At 35.5% G+C, this 27,227-nt stretch overlaps 1 protein-coding gene across 2 annotated transcripts in view; it reads right to left on the bottom strand.

Annotated features, from left to right (window-relative positions):
• STK3 (serine/threonine kinase 3) overlaps window positions 1-27,227 on the bottom strand; it is a 352,673-nt gene that overhangs the window by 237,068 nt on the left and 88,378 nt on the right. For both annotated transcript variants that reach the window (XM_039464621.2, XM_074386819.1), the window contains 2 exons: window positions 16,132-16,296; window positions 15,457-15,624 (listed from right to left, as the gene is read on the bottom strand). In XM_039464621.2, the coding sequence (XP_039320555.1) occupies window positions 15,457-15,624; window positions 16,132-16,296 (333 nt within the window). The remainder of the gene's footprint in view (window positions 1-15,456; window positions 15,625-16,131; window positions 16,297-27,227) is intronic.

The following is a 27,227-nucleotide window of genomic DNA, read 5'->3' as shown; positions in this document are numbered from 1 at the left end:
TTATCTTACCAGAAAAACATATACCGCACAAACATCAATATTTAAGTGCAATTTCATAAGATACACTAACTCTGAATTCTCTGCCCCAGAAAAAGCACATTCTACCCTTTGGTGAATCATGGTTTCCATCACTGGGCTAGTATAGAGTATAGGTGAAAATGAAGAAGTAAAAAATAACTGTTTTTCACCATTAGAAAAGAGAAAAGGCATCATTGTCCCAATAGGTTCATTATTTTCATACTGTTTCTAGCAGAGGCTGCAAAAGACATCTGAGCAGCCATAAGCAAGAGCTTAAAAGTTTTCAGCAACCTCCTCTGGCTAGCAATAAACTGTTAATAAGCAGGTTCAGGCACAGAAACAGTAATTCCTTTGGGTACTGTGTAAGGTCCCAATACCTCCCATCCTACTCAATGTCCTACAACAAAATCAGGTGATGAAAAACAACTGCTTGATCCTTCCACAGCCAAAAGTTCCTTAAGTAACAATGGTAAATATTATTAAACAGACAATCCTCTTTAAGAACCTGAACTAATATATAGTCTCAATATGTGACTTCAAAAGTAATTTCATAAAGCTACCTCATATTTCTACAGTACTTAGTATTTTACATGTATTGTTCATATGCAATCCCTTTTGATCTTCAAAAATAACTCTGTGAAGTAGATGGATGAGGATCCATTATAACTAACTCACAGATAACAAAATTGATTCAAGCCTCACAAGTCTCACACATCAGGTCACACCATTATTATGTAGCAACAAAGGAAGCATTCTGACTTTGTTAGAATTTCCAAACGCATGGTTCAGTGATTACTGCTCTACAGATTCAAGTTACAAACCATTACTGGGTCATAAAATCAATGTAACGGATTTGGACCACACATTTTTTTAATGAAAAGATGAAACAGAAGAGAATACTGTGATAGAACAGAAGTCAAAGTGAATCACAAAGAAAATAACTATGGTTTCATGTATATATTGTTTCACTTATGTGTGCATGTGTCTGCACACGTGCATAATGGCTCACAATGTGAAAATATTTCTACTATGAACCACAATTTTAAAAGTCTGAAATGTACATGTCACCTTTCAATCATTAATAAATCAGTCTAACACATCTCCTTTAAATTCTCCCACACAAATACAGAGAAATACTGCATTTGTCAGTATCTCACATTAAAATCTTAAAAAGATGAAATGTAGTATAATTCTTTCTCAATAAGTATTACTTTAAGCAATACTTAATAGAAACATGTCTCCAAAACTATAATTCATATTTATGTAATTTGTATGTCAGTAGGAAAATAATTGCTTCCTCAATCGTTACCAAACTAATCATGTGTACAGAGCACTTGGCAATATCAACAGCAAGGTTAGAATACAGAATTAAGAATAGGAATGCCTCTTTCCTGTGTAAACCTCAGAGGTGATCCCGGCAGACTTAACCAAGAGAAGCTGAGACCTGTTTATTTTATTTTCTTTGCTTGTTCATCTCTTAAAGAATAATAACTCTGAAGACAAAAGTATGTTGAAACTGTCACTGTAATAAACCTTAATCCCCAATTTAGGGGTTAGAACGCCTTGTACCACCATCACCCTTCAATGTGTATCAGAACTCTTTCTTTTTTTTCTTTTTTTTTTCTTTTTGTGACAGAGAGTCTTAACTCTGATGCCCAGGCTAGATTGCAGTGGTGCCATTTCAGCTCACTACAACCTCTGCCTCCCCGGTTCAAGTGATTCTCCTGCCTCAGCCTCCCGAGCAGCTGGTACTACAGACACGTGCCACCATGCTCAGCTAATTTTTTGTATTTTTAGTAGAGACGGAGATTTCACTGTGTTGGTTAGGCTGCTTTCAAACTCCTGACCTTGCGATGCGCCCACGTCGGCCTCCCAAAGTGCTGGGATTACAGGTGTGAGCCACCACACTCAGCCAAGAACTCTAACTTTCAGATGGAGTAAAAATTCATGTCTGTATTGAAGCAGTACTGAAATTCTCTGATAATTCCATTTCTCCCACTCCTCTGGATCACCTAAAATAGGCACACACAAAAAAATAAGGAAGAGAAAGGAGGGAATGCCAAAGGTAGGGAGAGAGGGTGAGGTGAGAGTATTTGCCTATGTACCCTGTCAGGAAACAAAAAAACCAAAAAGACCACAGTAGGAAGAAGAGAAAAAAAAGGAAGATAAGGATAAGTTCAAGGGAGAAATGCAGGTAAAGTACATAACGGCAAAATAATAAAATTTTTATCTACAACCATGTGATCTTATGCATATTGTGGTAATATAAACATATAGCTAAATAAAAGTTGTTACATTGTATAGCTTTCTATTCTAAGGGAAAAAACTTATATCTACCCCTTCCTACTAAATAAAACAGAAATCTAAATGATTCTAACATTAAAATGCTAGTTTATCCTGAACTATAAAACAGAGAACATGTCTGCTGTGCTTACTACTACTTCCCCAAAGCTCCACTGGTGCCTGGTAAGTGTGCACCAAACATCTGTGGAGGGAAATAAAGGAAAGGGAAAGGGAGTAAAAGAATACAGGAAGCCACTCTAGATGACATTTAATTTCTCCGACACAAAACAAGCAGTTTGGGAGAGTAGATATACTGTCCAACTGGTCCCAAGGCCAAATTTATTGCCTTTACGTTAGAATATGCATTTCTTCCATTTACCATTAATACTAAACCAAAAATAATGTAATATTAATGATTAAATTTAGTATTGACAATAACATGAGAATGTCACATCATGAGAATATGCACATTTATATGGCAGAAAAGTTTCAAGAGCATTATTCTCATTACTAAAAGATTCATTAAAAATTATTTTTACTCCAAAGGATTCCACTAGCTCCCAAGCAATGAATCCTAACCAGAATGAAATGTATGAAATGAGAGACACAGAATTCAGAATATGGATGGCAAAGAAACTCAACAAGACCCAAGAGAAAGTTGAAATCCAACACAAAGGAAACAGAAAAACAATCTACGATTTAAAGACCGCCTAATGATATTAAGAAAGAACCAAAAAGAACTTCTGGAATTGAAAAATTCACTACAGGAATTTCAAAATATAGTTGGAAGCCTTAAAAACGAACTAAACCAAGAAAAAGAATTTCAGAGACTGAAGACCAGTCCTTCAAATCAACCCAGTTAGATTAAAAAAAGATAATTTTTAAAAATGAACAAAGCCTTCAAGAAATATGAGATTATATAAAATGACCAAATATATGACTTATTAGCATTCCTGAGAGAGAAGAGAAAGTGAGCAACTTGGAAAACATATTTGAGGATATAATTCAGAAAATTTTCCCCAATCTTGCTAGATGGGACAACATGCAGATAAAAGAAATCCAGATAACACCTACAAGATACTACACAAAATGACTATTCCCAGGGCACATAGTCATCAGACCATCCAAGGTCACCCAAAATAAAAAATCTTAAAGACACCTAGAGAAAAGGGTTATATGACCTGTGAAGCAACAGTCTCCAAACTTTTTGGCACCAGGGACCAGTTTCAGGGATGACAAGTTTTCCACAGACAGGGTTGTTGGGGTGGTTTGGGATGAAACTGTTCCACCTCAGTTCATCAGGCATCAGTTAGATTCTCAGCAGGAGTGCACAACCTGGATTCCCGGCACGGCACATGCAGTTCACAAAAGAGTTGACGTTCCTAAGAGAATCTAACGTCACTGTTGATCTGACAGGAGGTAGAGCTTAGGATGTAATGCTGAATCGCCCACCGCTCACCTCCCGCTGTGTGACCCCATTCCTAACAGTGCATGGAAGGATACCAGTCTGCAGCCCAGGGATCCCTGCTCTAGAAGAAAACTCAATTCGACTAACTGTAGACTTCTCAGCAGATATCCTACAAACCATACAAGATTAGGGACCAATTTTGAGCAGGCTTAAAGAAAAGAAATGCCAGCCAAGAATTTCATGTCTTGCCAAACTAAGCTTCATAAATGAAGGGAAAATAAAGTACTTCTCAGACAAGCAATTGCTAAGCAAATTCATCACCACAAGACCAGCCCTACAAGAGATGCTTAAGGGAGTTCTAAATGTGCAAACAAAAGAATGACAATTACTAATACAAAAGCACACATAAGCACATAATCCTAGACTCTAAAGCAACTATACAAAACAGACTACAAAGCAACTAGCTAACAACACTATGACAAAACCTCACATATCAACATTAACCTTGAACATAAAGGACCTAAATGGCCCACTTAAAAGACTTAGAGTGGCAAACTGAAAAAAAAAAACAAACAAAATCCATTTTTCTTTTATCTGCAAGAGAACCATCTCATGAGTACAACACCCATAGCACAGACTCATAGTAAATGAATGGAGAAAGATCAGGTAAATGGAAAACAAAGAAGAGCCGAGCTGTTATATTAGATAAAACAGACTTTAAACAAACAACAGTTAAAAATGGACAAACCAGAGCATTACATAATTTTTTTAAAAGGGTTCAATTATACAGGAAGACCCAGCTACCCTAAGTATATATATGCACTCAACATTGGAGCACCCAGATTTATGAAAACAATTACTTTAGACCTAAGAAAAGATGTTGACAGCCACACAATAATAGTGGAAGACTTCAACACACCACTGACAGTATTAGACTGATCATCAAGGCAGCAAATTAACAAAGAACTTCTGGACTTAAATTTAACACCTGACCAACTGAACCTGATAGACATCTACAGAATACTCTACCAAACAACTACAGAATACACATTCTTCCCGTATGTATATAGAACATACTCAAAGATTGACCACATGCTTAGTCATAAAGCAAGTCTCAATAAATTCAAAAACATCAAAATCACACCAAGCACCTTCTCAGACCACAGTGGAATAAAAATAGAAACCAACACGAAGAGGAACTCTCAAAACCACATAAATACATGAAAACTAAACAACATACTCCTGAATGACTTTTGGGTAAACAATGAAATTAAGGCATAAATCCAAAAGTTATTTGAAAAAAAATGAAAACAGACACAATATACCAAAACCTCTGGGATACAGCAAAAGCAGTGTTAAGAGGAAAGTTTAAAGTATTAAACGCCTACATCAAGAAAATGGATCTCAAATTAACCATCTTACCTCACACCTAAAGAAACTAAAAAACAAAAAATTAAACCCAAAGCTATGAGAAGAAAAGAAATAGTACAGAGTAAAACTAAATGAAATTGAGACCCAAAAACCATACAAAAGAGCAATGAAACAAAAAGTTGGTTTTTTGAAAGGATAAATAAAACTGATAGACTGCTGGCAAGATTAAAAAAAAGAGAGAAAATCCAAATAGGCACAATCAGAAATAGCAAAGGTAGCGTCACAACCAAGCCCACAGAAATATAGCAGATGCTCAGAGACTGCTATGAACATTTCTATACATAAAGTAGAAAATCTAGAGGAAATGGATTAATTCCTGAAAACACACTACCTCCAAGATTGAACCAGGAAGAAACAGAAATCCTCAACAGATCAACAATAAGTAAAAAAAATTGAATCAGAAATTAAACAACTAGCAACTAAATCAAGCCCCAGACGAGAGGGATCACAGCCAAATTCTACCAGTCGTACAAAGAAGAGCTAGTACCAATCCTAATGAAGCTATTTAAAAATTCAAAGAGGAGGGCCCCTCCCTAACTCATTCCACAAAACCAGTATCATCCTGATATTAAATTTGGCAAAGACATAACAAAAAAAGAAAATTACAAACCAATATCCCTGATGAAAATACACACAAAATTCCTCAACAAAATACCAGCACACTGAGCTAGGTGCAATCGTTCATGTCCATAATCCCAGAACTTTGGGAGGCCAAAACAAAAGGATCACTGGAGTCCAGGAGTTTAACACCAGCCTGAGCAATATATTGACATCACATCTCTACAAAAACAGTTTTTTAATTAGCCAGGCACAGTGGCACATGTTTGTAGTCCTAGCTACTCAGGAGGCTGAGATGAAAAGATCACTTGACCCTGTGAGGTCAAGGGTACAGTGAGCCATGACTGCACCACTGCACCCCAGCCTGGGGAACAAAGTAAGCCCATCTCAAGGAAACAAAACAAAACAAAACAAAACACGAGCAAACTAAATCCAGCAGCACATCAAAAAATTAATTCACCACAATCAAGTGGGCTTTATTCCTGGGATGCAAGGATGATTCAACATATGCAAATCAGTAAATGTGATTTACCACATAAAGAGAATTAAAAACAAAAACCATATAATCATCTCAATAGACGCAGAAAAGACTTTTGATAAAATCCTATACCGCTTCATTATAAAAATCCACAACAAACTTGGCATCAAAGGAACATAACACAATAAGTATCTATAACAAAGTCACAGCCAACACCATACTGAATGGGCAAATGCTAGAAGCATTCCCTTAAGAACTGGAACAAGATAAAGATGTCCACTCTCACCATTCCTATTCAATATGTTACTGGAAGTCCTAGCCAGAGCAATAAGGCAAGAGAAAGAAATAAAAGACACTAAAATAGGAAAAAAAGAAGTCATATTATCTCTCTTCACTGACAATATAATTGTATACTAGACATTCCTAAAGATTCTGTCAGAAGACTCCTAGGCCTGATAAATGATTTCAGCAGAGTCTCAGGATAAAAGGTCAATGTACAAAAATCAGTAGCATTTCTATATACTAATAACGTTCAAGCTGAGAGCCAAGTCAAGAATGCATGTCATTTACAATACCTACAAAAAAAACAAAAAAAAAAACAAACAAAAAAAACACCTAGGAATACAGCTAACCAAGGATGTGTAGTTCTCCACAAGAACTATAAAAGATGACTAAAAGAAATCAGAGACGACATTTACAAATAGAAAAGCGTTCCATGTTCCCAAGTTAGAAGAATCAATATTGTTAAAATGCTCATGCTGCCCAAAGCAATCTGCAGATTCAATGCTATTCCTATCAAATTACTATCATCATTTTTCATACAATTAGAAAAAAACTATTCTAAAATTTATACAGAACCGAAAAAGAGCCAAAATAGTCTAGGCAATTCTAAGCAAAAAGAACAAAGCCAGAGGCATCAATTTACCTGACTTCAAACTATACTATATGACTACTGTAACCAAAACAGCAACATACTGGTACAAAAACAGACACATAGACCAATGGAGCAAAATAAAGTCCCCTGAAGTAAAGACGCACACCTACAACCAACTCACTTTCAACAAAGTCGACAAAAATAAATGATGCAGAAAGGAAACTCTATTCAGTAAGTGGTGCTAGGAAAACTGGCTAACTATATGCAGAAGAATTAAACTGAACTCCTATCTATGACAACATACAGAAAGCAACTTTTTGTTAATGGATTAAAGACTTAAATATAAGGCCTCGAACTATAAATTATAAAAGAAACCTAGGAAACGCTCTTCTAGACATTGGCCTAGGCAAAGAATTTGTGATGAAGACCCTGAAAGCAAATGCAACAAAATCAAAAACAGATAAATGGAACTTAAACTAAAGAGCTTCTGCACAGCAAAAGAAACTATCAACAGAGCAAACAACCTATAGAATGGGAGAAAATATTTGCAAACTATGTATCTGACAAAAGACTAATAACAAGAATCTATAAGGAAATTTAACAAATCAACAAATAAAAACATAACCCCATTAAAAAGTAGGAAATGGTCATGAGCAGACACTTCTCAAAAGAAGACACACAAGCAGCTAACAAACATAGGAAAAAATGCTCAACATCACTGACGACTAGAGAAATGCAAATCAAAACCACAATGAGATGTCATCTCATACCAGTCAGAATGGCTATTAAAAAGTCAAAAAATAACAGATGTTGGTGAGGTTGTAGAGGAAATGGAATGCTTATACTGTTGGTGGGAATGCAAATTAGTTCAGCCCCTGTAGAAAGCGGCCTGGAGATTTCTCAAAGAAATTAAAATAGAACTACCATTTGACCCAGCAATACAATACTGGGTATATATCCGAGAAAAAATAAACCATTCTACCAAAAAGATACATGCACATGTATGTTAATTACAGCACTATTCACAATAGCAAAGACATGGAGTAAACCTGGGTGCCCATTCACAGTAAACAGGATAAAGAAAATGAAATGTGGTACGTATATACCATGGAATACGACATAGCCATAAAAAATAATGAGATCGTGTCCTTTGCAGCAACGTGGATACAGCTGGAGGCCATCATCTTAAACAAACTACACAGAAACGGAAAACCAAACACTGCCTGTTCTGACTTGCACGTGGGAACTAAATATTGGATTCACGTGGATATAAAGATGGAAACAACAGACACTAGGAACCCTAAAAGGAAGGAAGGAGTGGAGAGGACAAGGGCCGAAAAACTTCCCATTGGATACTATGTTCATTATCTGGGTGACAGAATCAGTGGAAGCCCAAACCTCAGCACCATGCAATATACCTGCACATGTACCCCACTAAACCTAAAATAAAAATGGAAATTTAAACTGTGAAAATGTATTTTTAAAAAATAATTTCCAAAGAATTTGAAATGCTGATTTACAATTATTAAATATTTATGCAACTTCTTCAGAACACATCTATTGCGTAATGCAAACTACATATATATGATTAAATAAAAATAATCCTCTACTTGGTAGACAACCAGGTCATTTGCATATAAACAGTGAAACGCATTCTGATTCAAATATCTCTCAAGATAGTGATTACACAGAAGACATTAGACTGTGTCTTATAATTGGGGTACAGAAAATGATATGGGGATGACTGGAAAGACAATAAACAGGCAGTAAAAAGTCAAAGGAGCAGAAGACCTTCACCAGCAATGAAAAACAAGCAGGTCAGTATTAGAGACAGATTAAACAAAAAATCCAACTTCAAAATGGGCAAAGGAATTGAATAGACAGTTCTCGAAAGATACAAAAACGGACAATAAGCATATGAAAAGATGTTCAATATCACTAGTCATCAGAGAACTGCAGATCAAAACCACAATGAGATGCTACTTCACACCCATTATGATGGCCATTATCTAAGGAAAACAACAGAAAATAACAAGTGCTAGCTAGAATTCTTGTACATTGGTGGTAGGAATGTAAAGTGGTACAGCAGCTATGGAAAACAGTATGGAGGATCCTCAAAAAAATTAAACAGTCTTGAATTGATGATTGTGCATCCAGTTCAGGGCAGCATTATTCACAAAAGCCAAAAGGTGGAAGAAACCCAAGTGTCTATCAACAGATGAATGAATAAACAAAATGTGGCATATACATACACAGAAATATTATTCAGGCTTTAAAAGGAAGCAAATTCTGATATATGCTACAACATGTATAAATTATTGAAAACATTAGGCTATGTAAAACACACACACACACACAAAAGAACAAATATTTTATGATTCTATTTATATGAGGTATTTAGAATAGTCACTCATAGAGACAGGAAATAAAATACTGGTTACGAGGTGTTGAGGTAAGAAGATATGGAAAATTATTGTTTCATGGGTACAGGGTTTCAGTTTGAGATAATAAAAAACTTTCTAGAAACAGTGGTAATGTTTGCACAATAATGTAAATGTACTTAATGGCAATGAATTGTATAGAGTACTTTTAAAATGTTTAAAATGGTAAATTTTATGTTATATATTACTCATTAATCTCAATTGTTAATCTTAAATTATATAATTGTAGTAATTGTTAATCTTAAATTATATAATAGTATGTAATTGTTAATCTTAAATTATACATAATTATTAATCTTAAATTTTCTTTCTCTATTTGAAAGAAGGTAATACATTATGGGGAGTGTAGTGAGTTGAAAATGGCCACCTTCAGAAGATATGTCCACATCCTAATCTCTGAAACCCCTAAATGTTACATAATTTGGGGGCAAATAAACACAATTTATCCAGATATAATTAAGTTAAAAATCTTGAAAGCAAAAGATCATCCTGGATCATCTGAGAGGGCCCTAAATCCAATGGCAAGTGCCCTTATAAGAGAAAGGCAGAGAGAAATTAGAGGTAGATAAAAAAAGAGGACACAGGGCTGGGTGTGGTAGCTCACGCCTGTAATCCCAGCACTTTGGAAGGCCAAGGCAGACAGATTGCTTAAACTCAGGAGTTCAAGACCAGACCGGGAAACATGGTGAAACCCCACCTCTACAAACAAACATATATATATATATATATATATATATAAAATTTAGCCAAGCATGGTAGCTTGTGCCTGTATTCCCAGCTACTTAGCGGGGACGGGGGCTGAGGCCAAGCACACTGGCTCACGCTTGTAATCCCAGCACTTTGGGAGGCCAGTGCTGGAGGATCACTTGAGGTCAAGAATTCAAGACCAGCCTGGCCAACATGGTGAAACCCCACATCTACTAAGAATAGAAAAAATTAGCTGGGCGTGGTGGCACACACTTGTAATCCCAGCTACTTGGGAGGCTGAGACAGGAGACTCGCTTGAAACCAGGAGGCAGAGGTTGCAGTGAGCCAAGACTGTGCCACTGCACTCCAGCCCAGGCAATAGAGTGAGACTTCATCTCCAAAAAATATACACACAGACACACAGACACAGACACCACACACACACACACACACACACACACACACACACACACACACAACTTCCTAAAGACTGATCTCCTCAAAAGTATGTGGTTAACAGAATTCAAAACTAAATTTTTTAAACTATTCTATTTATCTAACTGACCAAAATTAATTTGGTTGTTTCATATTTAACTTTATAAAATAAACTGAGTTTTAACTTTAAAAAACTTGTTTCACTTAACATTCTGATCAGACTTACTCCGATTTGCCACTACTCACTAATTTTAATCTAATAGCTGAATATAAATTTATAAGCACATGTTCATCCCTCTCCTATTTAAAAAGCTTTATATGTTTAAATGTGTACTTCATCATTTCCCTGTACTAAAGAATCATTATTGTCTACCACAGTGGGGATTCAGTTTACATATACTATAAGTTTCCTTGGGGTAGAGGGGGAAAAGTTGTATCAAACTAACAATTTGGTTAACTTCTTGCCATCAAACAAATCCAGTGTTTTTAATAGCTCTTTTTATTAGAAAATTCCTCCTTGAACATCTATATTCCAAATATTCCTTATTCTGCCAAGGAATGATAAAAGAAATATCAATCTTTGAAAAACTAATAAACCAAAACATATAAAACAAATGACCTCAAACTTAACACCTTTGAAGGACCCATTCTCAAATAACTGCAAATTTCCAATTTAACCACTTTCATTTTCTCATTTAGTGCCATCTTTAAGTTCTTCGTATCCCTCATGCTATGACACTAAATATATGTCCTACAGTAAAAAGCACAATATTAACTTGTGGCCACTTAAAGAGAAGCAACTCCATTCTAAATTATCCAAGCTCGAGGCATCTCTTTTTGCCCTTAATTTTTGCTGGCCTAAGCAAGACTAGTTTATAAGCAGGCCTGGTGCCTGAGCACAGTAAAAGGCTGAGAAAATGACTGGGAAACCAAATCCCAGTTCGTTCAGTCTAGTAGGCAGCACCACTGTTCCGGGGTGTTACACTTATATACGTCTACTGGGCAGGCATAGTGGAAAGGGTTTGAACTCTGTGAGGATGGCTGCAAGGCATTTCAGAAAGACTGAATAGAATCCTCACTCCAATCAGGCGATATCACCAGTGGCTGGGTACTCTCCCATATATGGGGGCTGAGGAAAATCACCCACCACATCCTAACTTTGTCTCTAACTTTGTTCTAGATAGCCATCTATGTGTAGTAAATGGTATCATTTACTTATATTAAAAGAACTATCAGGGTTTTTTGCCTCTATCAGTTGTGGGGTCTTCTTGTCAATCACATCTTCGTCTCATTGTGGCAACTTTATAGATTATTGATTATCTCATTAATCTACATGGCTACCAAAAAATGGCTGGAAAACAAAACGTAAAAAATTAAAATCCATCCATATTTCCTGCTACTCTGGAAAACTTAGAGGGTTCAGATTTTAAATTAGTAATTATAACATTGTGATTAAATGGTTTAAAAATGTCTAATTTTTTTAGCCACTCCTCCACTTGCATAGAGTTGGCATATTAACACAGAGGATATATTCTTTGGTGTCTAGGCAAAACACAGATCAAACTGAATTCATATGTCAGTTCTGCCACTGACAAGTAATGTCATCTTAACAAATAATCTTATCCATTTCATCCAATCTACCCAATGAAGAATAAAATATTTATTTCACAGTTACTACAGTACAAAAAAATTGTTGGTTAAAAAAGAAAATTTAAATATTTCACTTACTTATCATACTGTCATATCCTACCAGCTTTCTCATATCTTAACAACCACTTTATCTCCACTCTAACCTCTTGAGATTCAGATGTCATCTGTTTAGGGTAGGGCTCCCCAGATGACTGCCATGCAGCAAGCATGGAGAACACTATTCCATGATTGCTCCGTTTCCTCACATTCTCTCTTTTCTTTCCAGACTGTGCCCTGTTAGTAACCACCTGAAGTGTATCTCAGCAGCATCCTTAAATTCCCTGTAGCCCCATCCTTTTAGAACACTCATTCATTAAAACTCAAACCCTGCATATCAAGGCCATAATGCACTCTACTGCACAGCAGAGCACACTACCACAGGAAGGACCACAAATTTCTAATAAAAAGAAATTGTAATTACATTACAATTTCTCAATTACCAATTTTAGCTGGACCCACTACATTTTTTATTCTCTCTTGAACAGCTCTTTTCACTGCCCGTACTATACCACCCACCAAACTACTGTAAACCTTGAAGAAACGGTAAAAGTTATTAACTTTATTAAATTTCCACACATGAATACATATTTTGTAGTATTCTACATGACAAAATGGAAAATATGCATAAAGCACTTCCCCCACATACCAAAGAACAATAATAATCTGAAAAAAAGCAGTTGTGTGACTGCGCTGCAAGCTAAATAAACTACAAGGCTCTTTCCAAGAACACCAATTTTACTTGAAGAATAACTGACAGAAAACTAAGGTTACACAGATGGGTACTTCACAGACATTTTCTCAGAAATGAACCAAGTGAACCTGTCATTTCAAGGAAAACAAAAGGCAGTATTTGTTGCCCGTGATAAAACTGTATCTGTTACATGATCTTAACGGCTTCCAATACTTGAAGTTCAATACTCTAATTCGTAAGACAGCTCACAAACACAAGAAAAGTTAAATAATGACATCATTCAAATAGGAGATAAACTATATGATGTTTGGAAATGTACAAGGCAACACTTGATTAACTATCGAAAGAACTGGACTGTCAAAAATTGCATATACACAAATTATGAGGAAAAAGAGAAATTTACTTGGGTGACAGCTGTCAAGAATGAGTCTATACGGAAATAAAATCTGAGTTGAGACTTTAAAAATTGGTAGGATTAGATTGGTTTAAAAAAAAAAAAACACAACAGTAAGCAAGGCATCCGAGGAAGTTTGCAATATATATATATATTTTTTTTCCTAAGAGAAACACTATCATCAGGTATATTTTTAATAATGTATGATGTATTCACTCAAACTCTCAGGTAATCTTATAAGATCCTTAAAGGAAGGTGCCACATATTACAATTCTCTCCTATCTGGTAGAGAAAGTAGCACAGGGTCAAATTTAACATGTCGAACTATTTGGATGGAAAAATAAGATTTACACAGGGAAGAAGCAGAATGGTAATCATGGAAGTCCTAGGTTAAATCCCAGCTCTGGGACTTACCTAAGTTGCTTTGGGTAATTTAGTAACCGTCACTGATTGAAACACAAATTTGTCTAGTTTGAGGATCACTCTACAAACATCCTAACTAAAATAACCACAGATAACTAATGATCAGAGAAGTAGTAAGACTTCTCCATGTTCCTGTTTTTATTCTTGCCCACCTTGTTATTTTTCATGTTATTTTAAAACAATTGATGCCATTTTTATCTTTCATTTACCAAAAGGAATTTACATACACAAGGAAGATGGTACATATTGTATACAATTATATTACTCAAAGAATTCTAGGCTGGGCGCACTCCTGTAATCACAGCACTTTGGGATGCCACAATGGGAGGATTGCTTGAGCCCAGGAGTTGAAGACTAGCCTGGGCAATGTGGCGATAACTTGCCTCTACAAAAAATTAGTTGAGCATGGTAGTGCATACCTATATTCCCAGCTACTCTGCAGGCTAAAGTGGGAGGATCGCCTGAGCCCAGGAAGTTGAGGCCAGAGTGAGCCATGATCATACTACTGCACTACAGGCAGGGTGACAGAGTAAGACCCTGTCTCAAAAGAATAAAAAAACAAAAACTCTCTTTAAAATGTTTCAATACAACAGATTTTTAAATGTTTTCCATATAATACACTATTACCTATATTATCAAAATTTAACCCACAATAGCATTATAATATCAGATGTGATTCCAATTTAATCCTCTTCAGATAGCCTAAAATAATGCATTCTTCTTCTTCCTACTTATTTCATATTCCTCCAGCCACCATGACATTATCTTCTCTTTTCTACAAATATACACATACATACACTCTTCCCTTCATTTCTATATCCTTATTGAGGTAACTACAGCCACTAGAGGGCAATAAGTATACAAAGATAAATGTACTTATTTATGATGATGAACTTATCTGTATGATTCACAGAGTAATAAACCTAAAAAGTATATCATCACAAACCCTGAAACGTAGGCAATGAGACTTGAATATGTAAGATATATATTTCAAACTCAAAAATTTTCCTGCAGCGATCACAGAAACATATAATGATGTTCAAAAAAGGAATTCTATTTTCTGAATAAGCATTCATTTAAAAAAAAAAAAAGCCTAATTCCTTTACAGGTGCATAACAATATTAGAAATTAGGATTGCTTAATATCATCCTCAGACCAAAGAAGAGAAAGGGTAGGAAAAAAAACCACACACACACACACACACACACACACACACACACACACACACACACGGGGGGCGGGGGGAGAGAGAGAGAGAGAGAGAAAGAGAAAGGGAAAGGTATAAATTACAGAATGGGTAAGAACTGATTACTTCAAACTCTTCCACTACCACATCGAGAAACAATAAACTGAAGAGCAAAGAGGATTTACCAACCCTTTCTTCTACTGAAAAGCAAGCAAAAACTTTACAGGTGTATTTCTGGGGGGAGGAGAACAACGACTGTAGAGATATACAGAGCCTTCACTTCTTTTCTCACAATTAAGAATGCAGAAGGAAGAGAAATTAACAGTTACTAATCTTTAAGAGATAATTTTACCATTTTTAAAAAGAATAAATTTAAATAAACTTATTTACTTACACTGACATTACAAAACTGCAACATTTATATAAGGCTAACATTTTCAGCAAACCATAATTTTCTTACCCTCATTGGATGTATATCAGCATAAGGAGGTTTTCCTTCAGCCATTTCTATAGAAGTAATGCCAAGGGACCAGATGTCAGCAACGCAGTTATAGCCTATTTCTTGAATCACCTCAGGAGCCATCCAAAATGGAGTTCCTATTACAGTATTGCGTTTGGCCATTGTATCCTGCAATAATATTACATAGCCATAAATGCTACTACCAAAACACAAAGGAAATCTGTATGCCAAACATTCCTTAAGAAAAAGTCAAAACCTCCAATGCCACAGATTATATCAGAAATTGACTATATTTTGCTAAAATTTCAACCAGTTACGACATAGTTAGGAATTCTGAATTCTGAAAATAACCAAGAATCCACAGGTAACTTATCTCTACTACCATCATTTAAACACAGTCATTAAAGATACTATAATGCTAAAAGCTACAGAAATGAGCTGATGTTGTTTCCCTTTTAGAACATTTAAGCATTTTGATTATAAATTTTCATATTCAATTATCCTAAATTATAAATTAAATAATACTCAAGTTTGGCTCAATTAGGGTTCCTTCTCCACAAAAACAAAAAAGTTAGACATTTCTTTCCATTCCCCTCAAAAAGTTATCAAAGTTTAGTTACAACCAAAGCTGAACAAATTAGCCAAGTGTTTAGAAAATTATTAAAGTTAACTTACTGTTAACTGTCCAGCCACTCCAAAATCTGCCAATTTTGCATGTCCTTCTGTATTGAGGAGAATATTTCCAGCCTTTATATCTCTGTGTATTTTTCTCATAAAGTGCAAATATTCTAGTCCTTTCAATGTAGATTTAAGAATGGTTGCAATTTCATCTTCTGTTAACTGGAAAGAAGTATTTTAAAAAACCATATTAAAATGCCATGTTAAATAAACTCTTACAAAAAAGCACTAGTAACAAGTATGCCGTGTGTGTGTGTGTGTGTGTGTGTGTGTGTGTGTGTGTGTGTGTAGGAGACCCCACTCTGCTGCCCAGGCTACAGCGCAGTTGGCGTGATGACAGCTCACTGCAGCCTCATATTCCTGGGCTCAAGCCATACTCCCACCTCAGCTTCTCGAGTAGCTAGAACTACAGGCACATGCCACCCAAATAAACTAACTTATTTTTATTTTTGTAGAGATGTGGGCTTCGTTATGTTGCCTGGGCTGGTCTTGAACTCCTGGCTTCAAACAATTCTCCTTTCTCAGCCTCCCAAAGTGCAGGGATTATAAGTGTGACCCACCACGCCTAGCCACAAGATAATGACCACTAAACCTCCAGGAAAATGCTAAAGGGGTAAATAATCTAGAACCTCTTCTTTCCACGATATGCTTTCTTACTCTTATTAAACATTTTACTCATTAAAGAATGATTAAATTTCTCTCTTTAAGATTATCAGTATTGGCAGGGTGCAGTGGCTCACACCTGTAATCCCAGCACTTTGGGAGGCTGAGGCGGGCAGATCACTTAAGGTCAGGAGTTCAAAACCAGCCTGGCCAACACAGCAAAACCTCATCTCAACTAAGAATATAAAAATTAGCCAGGCATGATGGTGTCCATCTGTAATCCCAGCTACTCAGGAGGCTGAGGCAGGAGAGTCACTTGAACACGAAAGGCGTAAGTTGTGGTGAGCCAAGATTGCACCACTGCAACTCCAGCCTGGGTGACAGAGTGAGACTCCATCTCAAAAAAAAAAAAATTATCAGTATCATCGGTATCATTCCTAAAGCAAAGGACATATCTGAAGAATCAGCCTGATATAAGGAATCACTATTTCCCACATCTTCTAACACTGGGCGGGGGGCGGGGGGACATTATCACAGCTCATTTCTGTTCTGAAAAAGTAAATTCACATACTTCGCCTGAGAGATTTCAGATTCTTCATGAAAGTGAAACCAACGGCTTTACATAAAGAAAAGTAAATGAGGGAGGGTGGCTTGCAATGAATCTTCTGCAAAAAGCTCCTACACCAGTGCCACTCCTACCCCTTCCAAGTCCTGGATTTCTGATCTAATATAGAGAACTCAAAAGTAAAAACGTCAGAGAAAGTGGAAACACAAGCAAAGGCTATCAGAAGAAGGAAAAAGGGGAGAGTAGAGAAGGCCAAGGAAGAAAGGGATGAGAAAGGAAATATTCTTAACAGTTGAGCAGTAGAGCCACTGCTAACCGTACTAGGCAATGTGCTGAGTTTTGCATGCATTCTCTCATTTATTCTTACAACAATCTTGTAAGGCAGTGTGATATTATGAAATAATAGGAAATATTTGGTCTTTGCAGTTTCTTGGCACAAAAACTCCTAAGACCCTGTGAATTGAGTGAGTAAGAAGTTGAATCAAGACATTTTATCTTTGTTTTCTCACCATTCTCACAAGAGTGAGAGGGACAGTCTTTTGTCATTCATAATATGCTCCTTTCAACCATACCAGAATTTATACTGAGCAGGTGACTCTTGGTAGGAGCCTACATAGCTTCAGGATGGGAGCTGGTTGCCAAACAAACCAACCAAGCGATTAGAAGTTTGGAAATTTCAGCCTCAACCCCTGAATTATGGGAGGGCCGTGGGGAGACAGTGGGTAGAGCTTTAGTTAAGTACAAATGTCCAAAAACTTAATCAATCATGACTACATAATAGAACTGACCATAAAAACTCGAAAAGATAGGGATTGCTCTCATTATGCTTATATTCTATCTATAAGCAAAAGGATAATTTGAGAGAAAACAGGATAACACAGGAAAATGTCAGCGAAAATTGCTATGAGCACAATAATAGAGAGCTACTGATAGAGAATGACTGAGAAGCTAAGTTAGACTGACACTAAAGAAGGCCCAAAAGACATTTTACTGAAGTCTAAATGATATAAGGAAGCCAACCATGTGAATGGCTATCTGGGAATATACATTCCACAAAAAGGATTATTAAAAAAAAAAAAAAAAGATTAAAATATCTTGATTCAACTTCTCAAATTTTCTAAAACATTGAGGAAAAGAGAACACTTCCAAACTCATGTTAAAAGGGATTATCTGATGCCAAAGCCACACAACATCACTACAGAACAACTACAGACCAAAAGCCCTTATGAACATTGATACGAAAATCCTCAACAAAATACAGCACGCCACTTCAACAGGATCTTAAAAGGTTATACACCATGACCAACTGGAATGTATTACTGGAATGCAAGAATGATTTGACATACAAAATCAAACAACGTAATACACTACCTTAACAGAATGGAGAAGAAACCACATGATCAATTCAAATGATAGCAGAAAAAGCATTTGACTAAATTTAACATCTTTTCATAATAAAACACACAACTAATAGGAATAGAAGAAAACTATCTCACCATAGTAAAAGCCATACACAAACAACCTAATGTAAACATCATACTCAAAATGTAAGACTGAATTTTCCTCAAAGATCAGGAATAATGCAAGGATGCTATTAGGCTGGTGCAAAAGTAATGGCGATTTTTGTCATTACTTTTAAAAAATGGCAAAAACTACAATTACTTTTGCACCAACCTAATACTTCTGTTCCACATAGTACTGGAGGTTCTATCCAGTGCAATTAGGCAAGAAAAATAAATAAAGGCATTCAAACTAGAAAAAAAAGAAGTAAAATTATCTCTGGTCACAGATGATATGATAAAATATGTAGAAAACTCTAAAGATTCCACATACAAAAAAACTTATTAGAATTAATAAATAAATTCAACAAGTAGCAGTATATAAAATCAACCCAAGAAAATCAGTTACATTTTTATACATTACCAATGAGCAATCTGAAAAGGAAACTATTTTTAAAAATTCTATTTACAATAGAATCAAAAGAATAAAATACTTAGGAATTAACTTAACCAAGGATGTGAAATATCTGTACAATGAAAACTACAAAACTGCTGAAAAAAAATGTTTAAGACATTAATAAATATCTTCATAGGTAAGAAAATTTAATGTGTTTAAGATGTCCATGCTACCCAAAGCAACCTACAGATTCAATGCAATCCCTATCAAAATCCCAATGATGTTTATTGCAGAAATAGAAAAACATATCCTAAAATTCATATGAAATCTCAAGGGGCCCCAAATAGCCAAAACAATATTGAAAATAGAAGAACAAAGCTATAGGTCTCATAGTTCCTGATTTCAAAACTTATTACACAGCTATAATAATCAAAACAATGTGGTACTACCATAAACACAGACATACAGATGGATGGAACAGAGTAGAAAACCCAGAAATAACCCTTGTATCAAATTATTTTCAACAACAGCATCAAGAACATTTAACAGGAAACAGTATTTTCACCAAATGGTGCTGGCACAACTGGATATTCGTGTACTAAAGATTAAGTTGAACCCTTACCTAATACCATATATAAAAATTAATTCAGAATGGATCAAAGATCTAAACATAAGACCTAAAACTATACCATTCCTGGGAAAAAAAAAATAAGACAAAGGTCTCATAATATAGGATTTGTCAATGATTTCTCAGATATGACCAAAGAGGCACAGAGAACACAAGAAAAAAAAAAAAAAACTGGACTTGATGAAAAGTTTTTAAAAGTTGCACATCCAAACACAGTATCAATAGAGTAAAAAGACAACCCACAGAATGAGAGAAAATATTTACAAATCACATATCTCATAAGACATTAATATACAGAATATATAGAGAACTCCTAAAACTTAACAATAAAAAAATCCAATTCAAAAATGGGTAAAGGATTGTATAGACCTTTCTCCAAAGATATCTTTTCATGGCCAAGAGGCACATGAAAAGATCCTCAACATCATTAATCATAAGAGAAATGTAAATCAAAAACACAATGAGATACTACAAAACACCCATTATGATGGCTATTATCAAAATACAGAAAAGAACAAATGTTGGTGAAGAAGTAAAGAAACTGGAACATTTGCGTACTGCTAATGGGAATGTAAAATGGTACAGCCTTTTTGGAAAATAGTATTAAGATTCCTTTAAAAGTTAAACATAGAAACCTTTTGACCCAGTAATTCCACTTTTGGATAAATACTCAAAAGAACTAAGTGCAGGATCTCAACGAGGCATTTTTAAACAAGTTTCACCTCATCATGGGTGTATAACCATGTTCACAGCAGCATTATTCACAATGGCTAAAAAGTGGAAAGAACCCAAATATCAACTGACTGACAAATGAGTAAGTAAAATGTGGTCGAGACATACAATGGAATTTCATTCAGCCTTAAAAAGGAAAGCAGTTCTGCAATATGCTACAGCATGGCTGAACCTTGAGTACATTATGCTAAATGAAGTAAGCCAGTCACAAAAAAGACAACTAATGTATGATTCTGCTTATATAAAATAGTTAGAGTAGCCAAAATCATAGAGATTGAACAGTGGCTGTCAGGGGCTGAGGTAGCAGGGAATGGAGAGTTAGTGTTTAATGGGTAGAGAGTTTCAGTCTTACAAAATGAAAAGACTTAAGGAGATGGATAATGGGTATGCTTACACCACCTTATGAATGTATTTAATGCCATTGAACTGCACATTTAAAAATGGCTAAGATGGGAAAATTTGCTTATGTGTATCTTGGCACAATAAAAATAAAACTGAGGGAGGAAAATGCCTTGATTCAAGAAAAAGCTCACCATATCTGAGTTGAAGAAAGAAGTCTGAAGTTTAATGCACCAGGAGACGACTAGCTTTAGACGAGATCTGAGAGACAGGCAAGGACTAGATCATGTAAGTCTTTACTGACCACAAGTAAGGAGTCTGGATTATTTGAAAATTCTGGTACTTCCAGGAATTTATTCTCTACCTCAAACTAGATGGTCTGACTTGACAGTGCAGGGAAAGCAAGCACCATACTCTAAAGCCACACCATCCAATACAGTAACCACTAACCACACATGGCTCCTAAACATTTGAAATGTGAGTATTATAATTTCAGATATGCCGTAAAAGTGAAATATATATCAGTTGGGCACACGGGCTCACGTCTGTCATCCCAGCACTTTGGGAGGCCAAGGAGGTCAGGAGTTCAAGACTAGCTTGACCAACATAATGAAACCCCATCTCTACTAAAAATATGTAAAAATTAGCCAGGCGTGGTGCCATGCCCCTGTAATCCCAGCTACTCGGGAGGCTGGGACAGGAGAATCCCTTGAACCTGGCAGGTGGAGGTTGTAGTGAGCTGAGAGTGTGCCATTGCACTGCAGCCTGGGCAACAGAGCAAGACTCTATCTCAAAAATGTGAAATATACACCACAGATCAAGGCTTAGTATAAAAAGAGAGAATGTAAGCTATCATGTTAAAATTTGCATATTACCCACTAAATATTTACATATTGTTATAATATTAATATAGAACATATAAAATGTTAGTATTTAATATAATATGTATTAGATATGGTATTTCATATTATATAATATTAATGCTATATATTAATGTTTGATACATTATGAAAGTTACACTTTTTTAATGTGGCTATTCAAAAATTTAAAATTGTATGTAGCTTGTGTTTCTTTTGGACAGTACTACACTAGAAAGGGTCCACAAGAACACTTTGTTCACTAATGTATCCACAACGCTTGGAACTATGCCTGGCATACAGACAGCACTTGGTAAATAATTAATGAATAGGTACAGACTTGTCGATACAAAAAGAAAGGAGATACCCGCATCCGATGTTCCCAATCTTTCTAAATTAGTGGTGTGCAGCCAAATGTGAGGGAGGGAGAGGTAGCAGTGTTGTTTAGGGCCACCACAATGGACCACTACAGATAGTATGCAAGGTGGTGCTGCTGTCATATGTACCCAGGTTTTCTCCTCTATCCTTACCCTCCGCTCTTCGTATAAAGATTTAAAAAGATAAAAGAGCTTGGGGTGTTAACAAAAGCAGCATCAGCCCATAAAATCATGTCTTGTTTAGTTACTTCAGTACCGATCTTTTTAGTTGCCTAGACTTCAATTTTTATCTCTTAACACTGCACTATTTCCAACCAATAAGTCACTAATTTTCTATTAAGTCTGATTTGTTATCTCTACTCCTGTACCCTATATTTCACTGTTCTACTAAAGAATGTTCAGAATTTAATAGACTGACTATACTTCAGGGTCTTAGGATCTGTCTAATTTCAGTGCTATCAAGCCACTGGACAAATCCAAAGCAAGACAAAAAGAGGGTTTTCCAGGGTCATTATACTAATCGTGAACTGTCTGGCTTTACTTGATGACTTGAAAGGGTCATTCCAACTCTGTGATTCTATGTTATCAAAGTATCTTCATGTAGATCCAATTTTAACTAAATAGAAGTCTCACTCATTTGGGCATCAATCTATGTGCTCATTCAGCAAATATCTACTTGTCTGGCTCTACTCCTGTGCTGATACTGTTCAAGGTGCTGGGTATACATGGACTAGGAAACTGAGAATCCCATTCCTAATGAAGCAGACAAGACTATCTGAGGGCATAACCTGAATTTGGCTCTGAACTGTTAAAGGTGGAGAGTGCAGATCTGAATTTATACAGCCTCTCTTTCATTATACTTTCCTCCCTTTGGTAATAAATCTTTCCCACTACTTCAGAGAGTTAGTATCTTCTCATCCACTTCATATCCTCCTCAATCAACAAATGATGCAATATCCAGTCATTCATACTAGTAGATGAATAAAGCTTAACTTAAATTTATTTTAACAATCCAATTTAGTATTAAGGCTTAACAGCAGTATCTGTACTTTAAGACTTTTAAATTCGATTATGAAATTAAAGGTTTCTATCCCTCAATAAAATCATTTTAAACAACAATAAACAGGTGGAGAAATATTTTCTAGAACATAGAGGCATACTGTTGTCTTAAATGTTTATATTTCTTTACAGTTTATAGAAAACATTTTGTAATTTCTCTACTCAAGTAAGTAGATAAGGAAACAAATTCAGAGAAATTAAATGGACTACTGAAATGTCATACAACTACGAAGTGGCAAAGCCCGTACTTCTTCTATAGTCAACATTACTTCCATCCCACCACTGCCAGATGTCACAAACATAAATGTATGAATTGGTCTCAATATAAGAAAAATTCGGGGGGGAGGGGGTTTGAGGCTTGTTTCAAAGGTGATACTCAAAATATCTGACAGTCAGTAAAGCAAATGTCTAATCAGAATAGCTGTCAACCACAATAAAAACCAATCAACAGCTACCATGAACAGCTACCATGGTAAACAACAGGAAGAACAGACACCAGGCATAAATAAGCAGTAAAACCATCCTCCCTGACTATCAGGCAGAGTACCTGCCCCAGCTCAGCATTAAAATTTAAATTATTTTAAATGGTATGCCAGCCAAACAAAACAAATATACCTATTAATGAATTGTGGAAGTAAGTACACTCACCTGGCCTAAAAAGTAACCCTGAGAACATTATGGGTGACTTCATGAGCATTTTATTGAAAACAGATGCTTAATTCTACTAAAACAAATACATAAATCAATGACTTTAAAATCACTGATCAACATTTTAAAAATACTTAGAAGAAGGCCGGGCGCGGTGGCTCAAGCCTGTAATCCCAGCACTTTGGGAGGCCGAGGCGGGTGGATCACGAGGTCAAGAGATCGAGACCATCCTGGTCAACATGGTGAAACCCCGTCTCTACTAAAAATACAAAAAAATTAGCTGGGCATGGTGGCACGTGCCTGTAATCCCAGCTACGCAGGAGGCTGAGGCAGGAGAATTGCCTGAACCCAGGAGGCGGAGGTTGTGGTGAGCCATGATCGCGCCATTGCACTCCAGCCTGGGTAACAAGAGCGAAACTCGTTCTCAAAAAAAAAAAAAAAAAAAAAAATACTTAGAAGAAAATCAAAGAAAGTTTCAAGTCACTAAGCAGGAAGAATCATTTTAATCCAAAAAAGCAAAGAAATAATTATAAGAATGTATTAGTTTTGTCTACATAAAAACAGTAACCTTAGAAAACTCAGAAAAATAGCCAGGCATGGTAGCACAGTCCTATAGTCCCAACCACTCAGGAGACTGAGGTGTGAGGATCACATAGCCCAGGAGTTGGTTCAAGTACAGCTTGGGCAACATAGTGAGGTCTCGTCTCTAAAAAAAAAAAAAAAAAAGCTAAATAAATTTTTTAAAAGAAAAAAATAGTCATAGCAAGACATTAATGTATAGAATTATTTATTTAGAATACAAAGAGCTCATATAAAACCTGAAGAAAAAATAAAATCTCAATAAATAGGTCAAAGAAATGAACATACAATTAACAAAACTAAAAAAAGAGAGAGAGAGATCTAATTAATATACATGGAAACTATTACACTGCACTAATTCAGAGAAAGCAAATTAAAATAAAGTATCAAATATAAAATTGCCCCATGGATTACAACATTGCTGAGAATAACAGCATATATAATCAGAGTATAAGTCACAGTGTAAAAGTAACATAAGAATTCAGAAGTATTTTCCAAGAAGCACTAGGTAACATTCATCCACTGAAAAATCATTTATTGAGCACCTACTCTAGCTTCCAGTTTTTTAAAAAAATCTCTAACCTAACATCATGCGGCTCCAATCCAGCAGAAAATACAGACTTAGAAACTTACAAACGATCATATAAAGCTCTTTCAAAGCGAAACATAACCAAAAGAGAGTGCAATTAATTAGGGACAGATAGAGGAAGTGGCATTAAAAGCAAGCTCTAAATAAAAAAAAAGTAGTTCACTATCCAGAGAAAGGAAAAACTACTAATAGAGTAACTCAAATAATGAACTAAAGAACAGAAATATAACAGTTACAAAATGGCACTCAGAAACCAAGTCAGGACCAGTTTTCTTCCTTCCCCTGCAATAAAAAAAAATGACAAAAAGTGACAGGCCAAATTTCAGCCTTGCTGTGCCAAAACGCAGATAAATCTTAGCAAATTTGGAATATAAATGTTCCCTTTGTCTCTTTGAAATATCAATGGTACCAAATGAACTTTGGACAAGAGGGGTATCTGTATCAAGATTTAAGCCACTCTACAAGTATTATGTGTCACTAATGGAAAAGGAGGAGAGTGGAAGGAAATAATAAGGTATATTTAGTGGACACCATATAGCAGGTTCTGATCTATATGTTTATATCATGCTTATTTCATGTCATTTGGACATATGTTAACCATTTTGTTAATAAAAAATAAAGAAGTTGACTGTCATTTTCCTAGGCAGATGGAGTTTTGTTTTCACATAAACTCTAGCTGTTTTAACAAATTTCATTTACATATAAACAGAGCCAATTACCAAAAGTAGCTCGATTTTTATTGGCAACAAAGAAAACTACTTCTTCCTATGATGACATAAAATTTAAAGCAGTACCTTTCTCATATCTGTAAGACTTTTCAAGAGACTGGATAGGTCCATACTCAACTATTTTAAAATGGTCAGATTTATACTGAAAACACCAAGGGGATAAAACACATGAGAGACAGGATCTGCTTCATACAGAAGAAGGTAATGTAAGAATTCAGTTCCAAGATGGCAAAGCCTTAGATCCATTCTCAAATCACAGCTAACACTTCCTTCAGTGGTATCTGTTAAGAATCCCTTAAAGCAAACAAAAAAAAATTTGTGGACACCATTAATGGTAACAAAAAAAATTTCATCAACAGAGTACTTCATTCATTGATTTAATTAAGTTATCCTCAATACATTACAGATTTAATTTCATTTATGTCACTACACAAACAGTGAAATGTCATTTTTAAATCCTTTGAATCATATTTTACAGTCTGTTTTGTTGTATTTTTCTAAAGAAGGGTGGTAGAGAGATAACAAACTATGAATAAAATACTCAGCAATCAGGGATGAAAATAAGACATTTATAGCTGAGTTAATACATTAAAAGACGGAAGTCTACATCTGGTTTCAATTGGTATGAATTCACTGGCAAATTTAAGAAGAATTTCATTATACAAAAACAAAAAGATGGTTTTGATAGGCTTTAGTCCTCTGGTTACTTTTGTTTCTATAGTCACATGATTAGTATAACAATATGATACATTTAATATGTCACTGTGTATATGGTTTTGATAAAAATGCACCCACCAACTTGTCTCAAGGGCACATGCACAAATGGTTTTAAAATATATATACTGCCTTAATGTTTTTATGTCAGTAAAAATGAATTCAAGTGAGGTTTTAAGGTCACAAAAAATTAAGAATTTTAATTTTCTAATAATAAGACTTTCACAATCTTAGCTAAACTCTACCTTTTTGATATAATTATTTACATATATAAAGTGATACATTAATTCCACATTTAGTACCTATTAGATATAAGAACACGAAACATCAGACAGTTCCCTCTTTCAAATGCGATAAACAGGCAGGTAAGTATAGATACTTCTTAAAAATATTTTAAGTTTTACTTTCATAAATACTTTGCAGAAGGTCTTAAAAATTGATCAAAACTCACCAATGTAATCCTCATATAGGCTTTTAAGGCTTGGATCAAACTTTGCCTCTTTCAAGAAATCACCCTATATCCTCAAGTCAGGATTAATCTATTCCAGTGTTAACAATGGTGATAACAGTAACAGCTTGCATTTATTGAGTTCTTACTATGTCAGCCACTCCACAGGTTTCATCTCATTTAATACCCAAACAGAACTGTAGAAAGTAGGCACTGACAGGAATTTACTAAAAGTCTGTTACATGATCCCTGTCTTCATGACACTCAGAATTTTGTGGGAAGGGAAGAGGAACAATCAATTACAACATTAATCAATGTCTGCAACAACAGG

This window comes from Saimiri boliviensis, chromosome 15, assembly GCF_048565385.1.
Source record: "Saimiri boliviensis isolate mSaiBol1 chromosome 15, mSaiBol1.pri, whole genome shotgun sequence".
In the NCBI taxonomy this organism is placed as follows: Eukaryota; Metazoa; Chordata; class Mammalia; order Primates; family Cebidae; genus Saimiri; species Saimiri boliviensis.
This window is presented reverse-complemented; position numbering and strand designations above follow the sequence as displayed.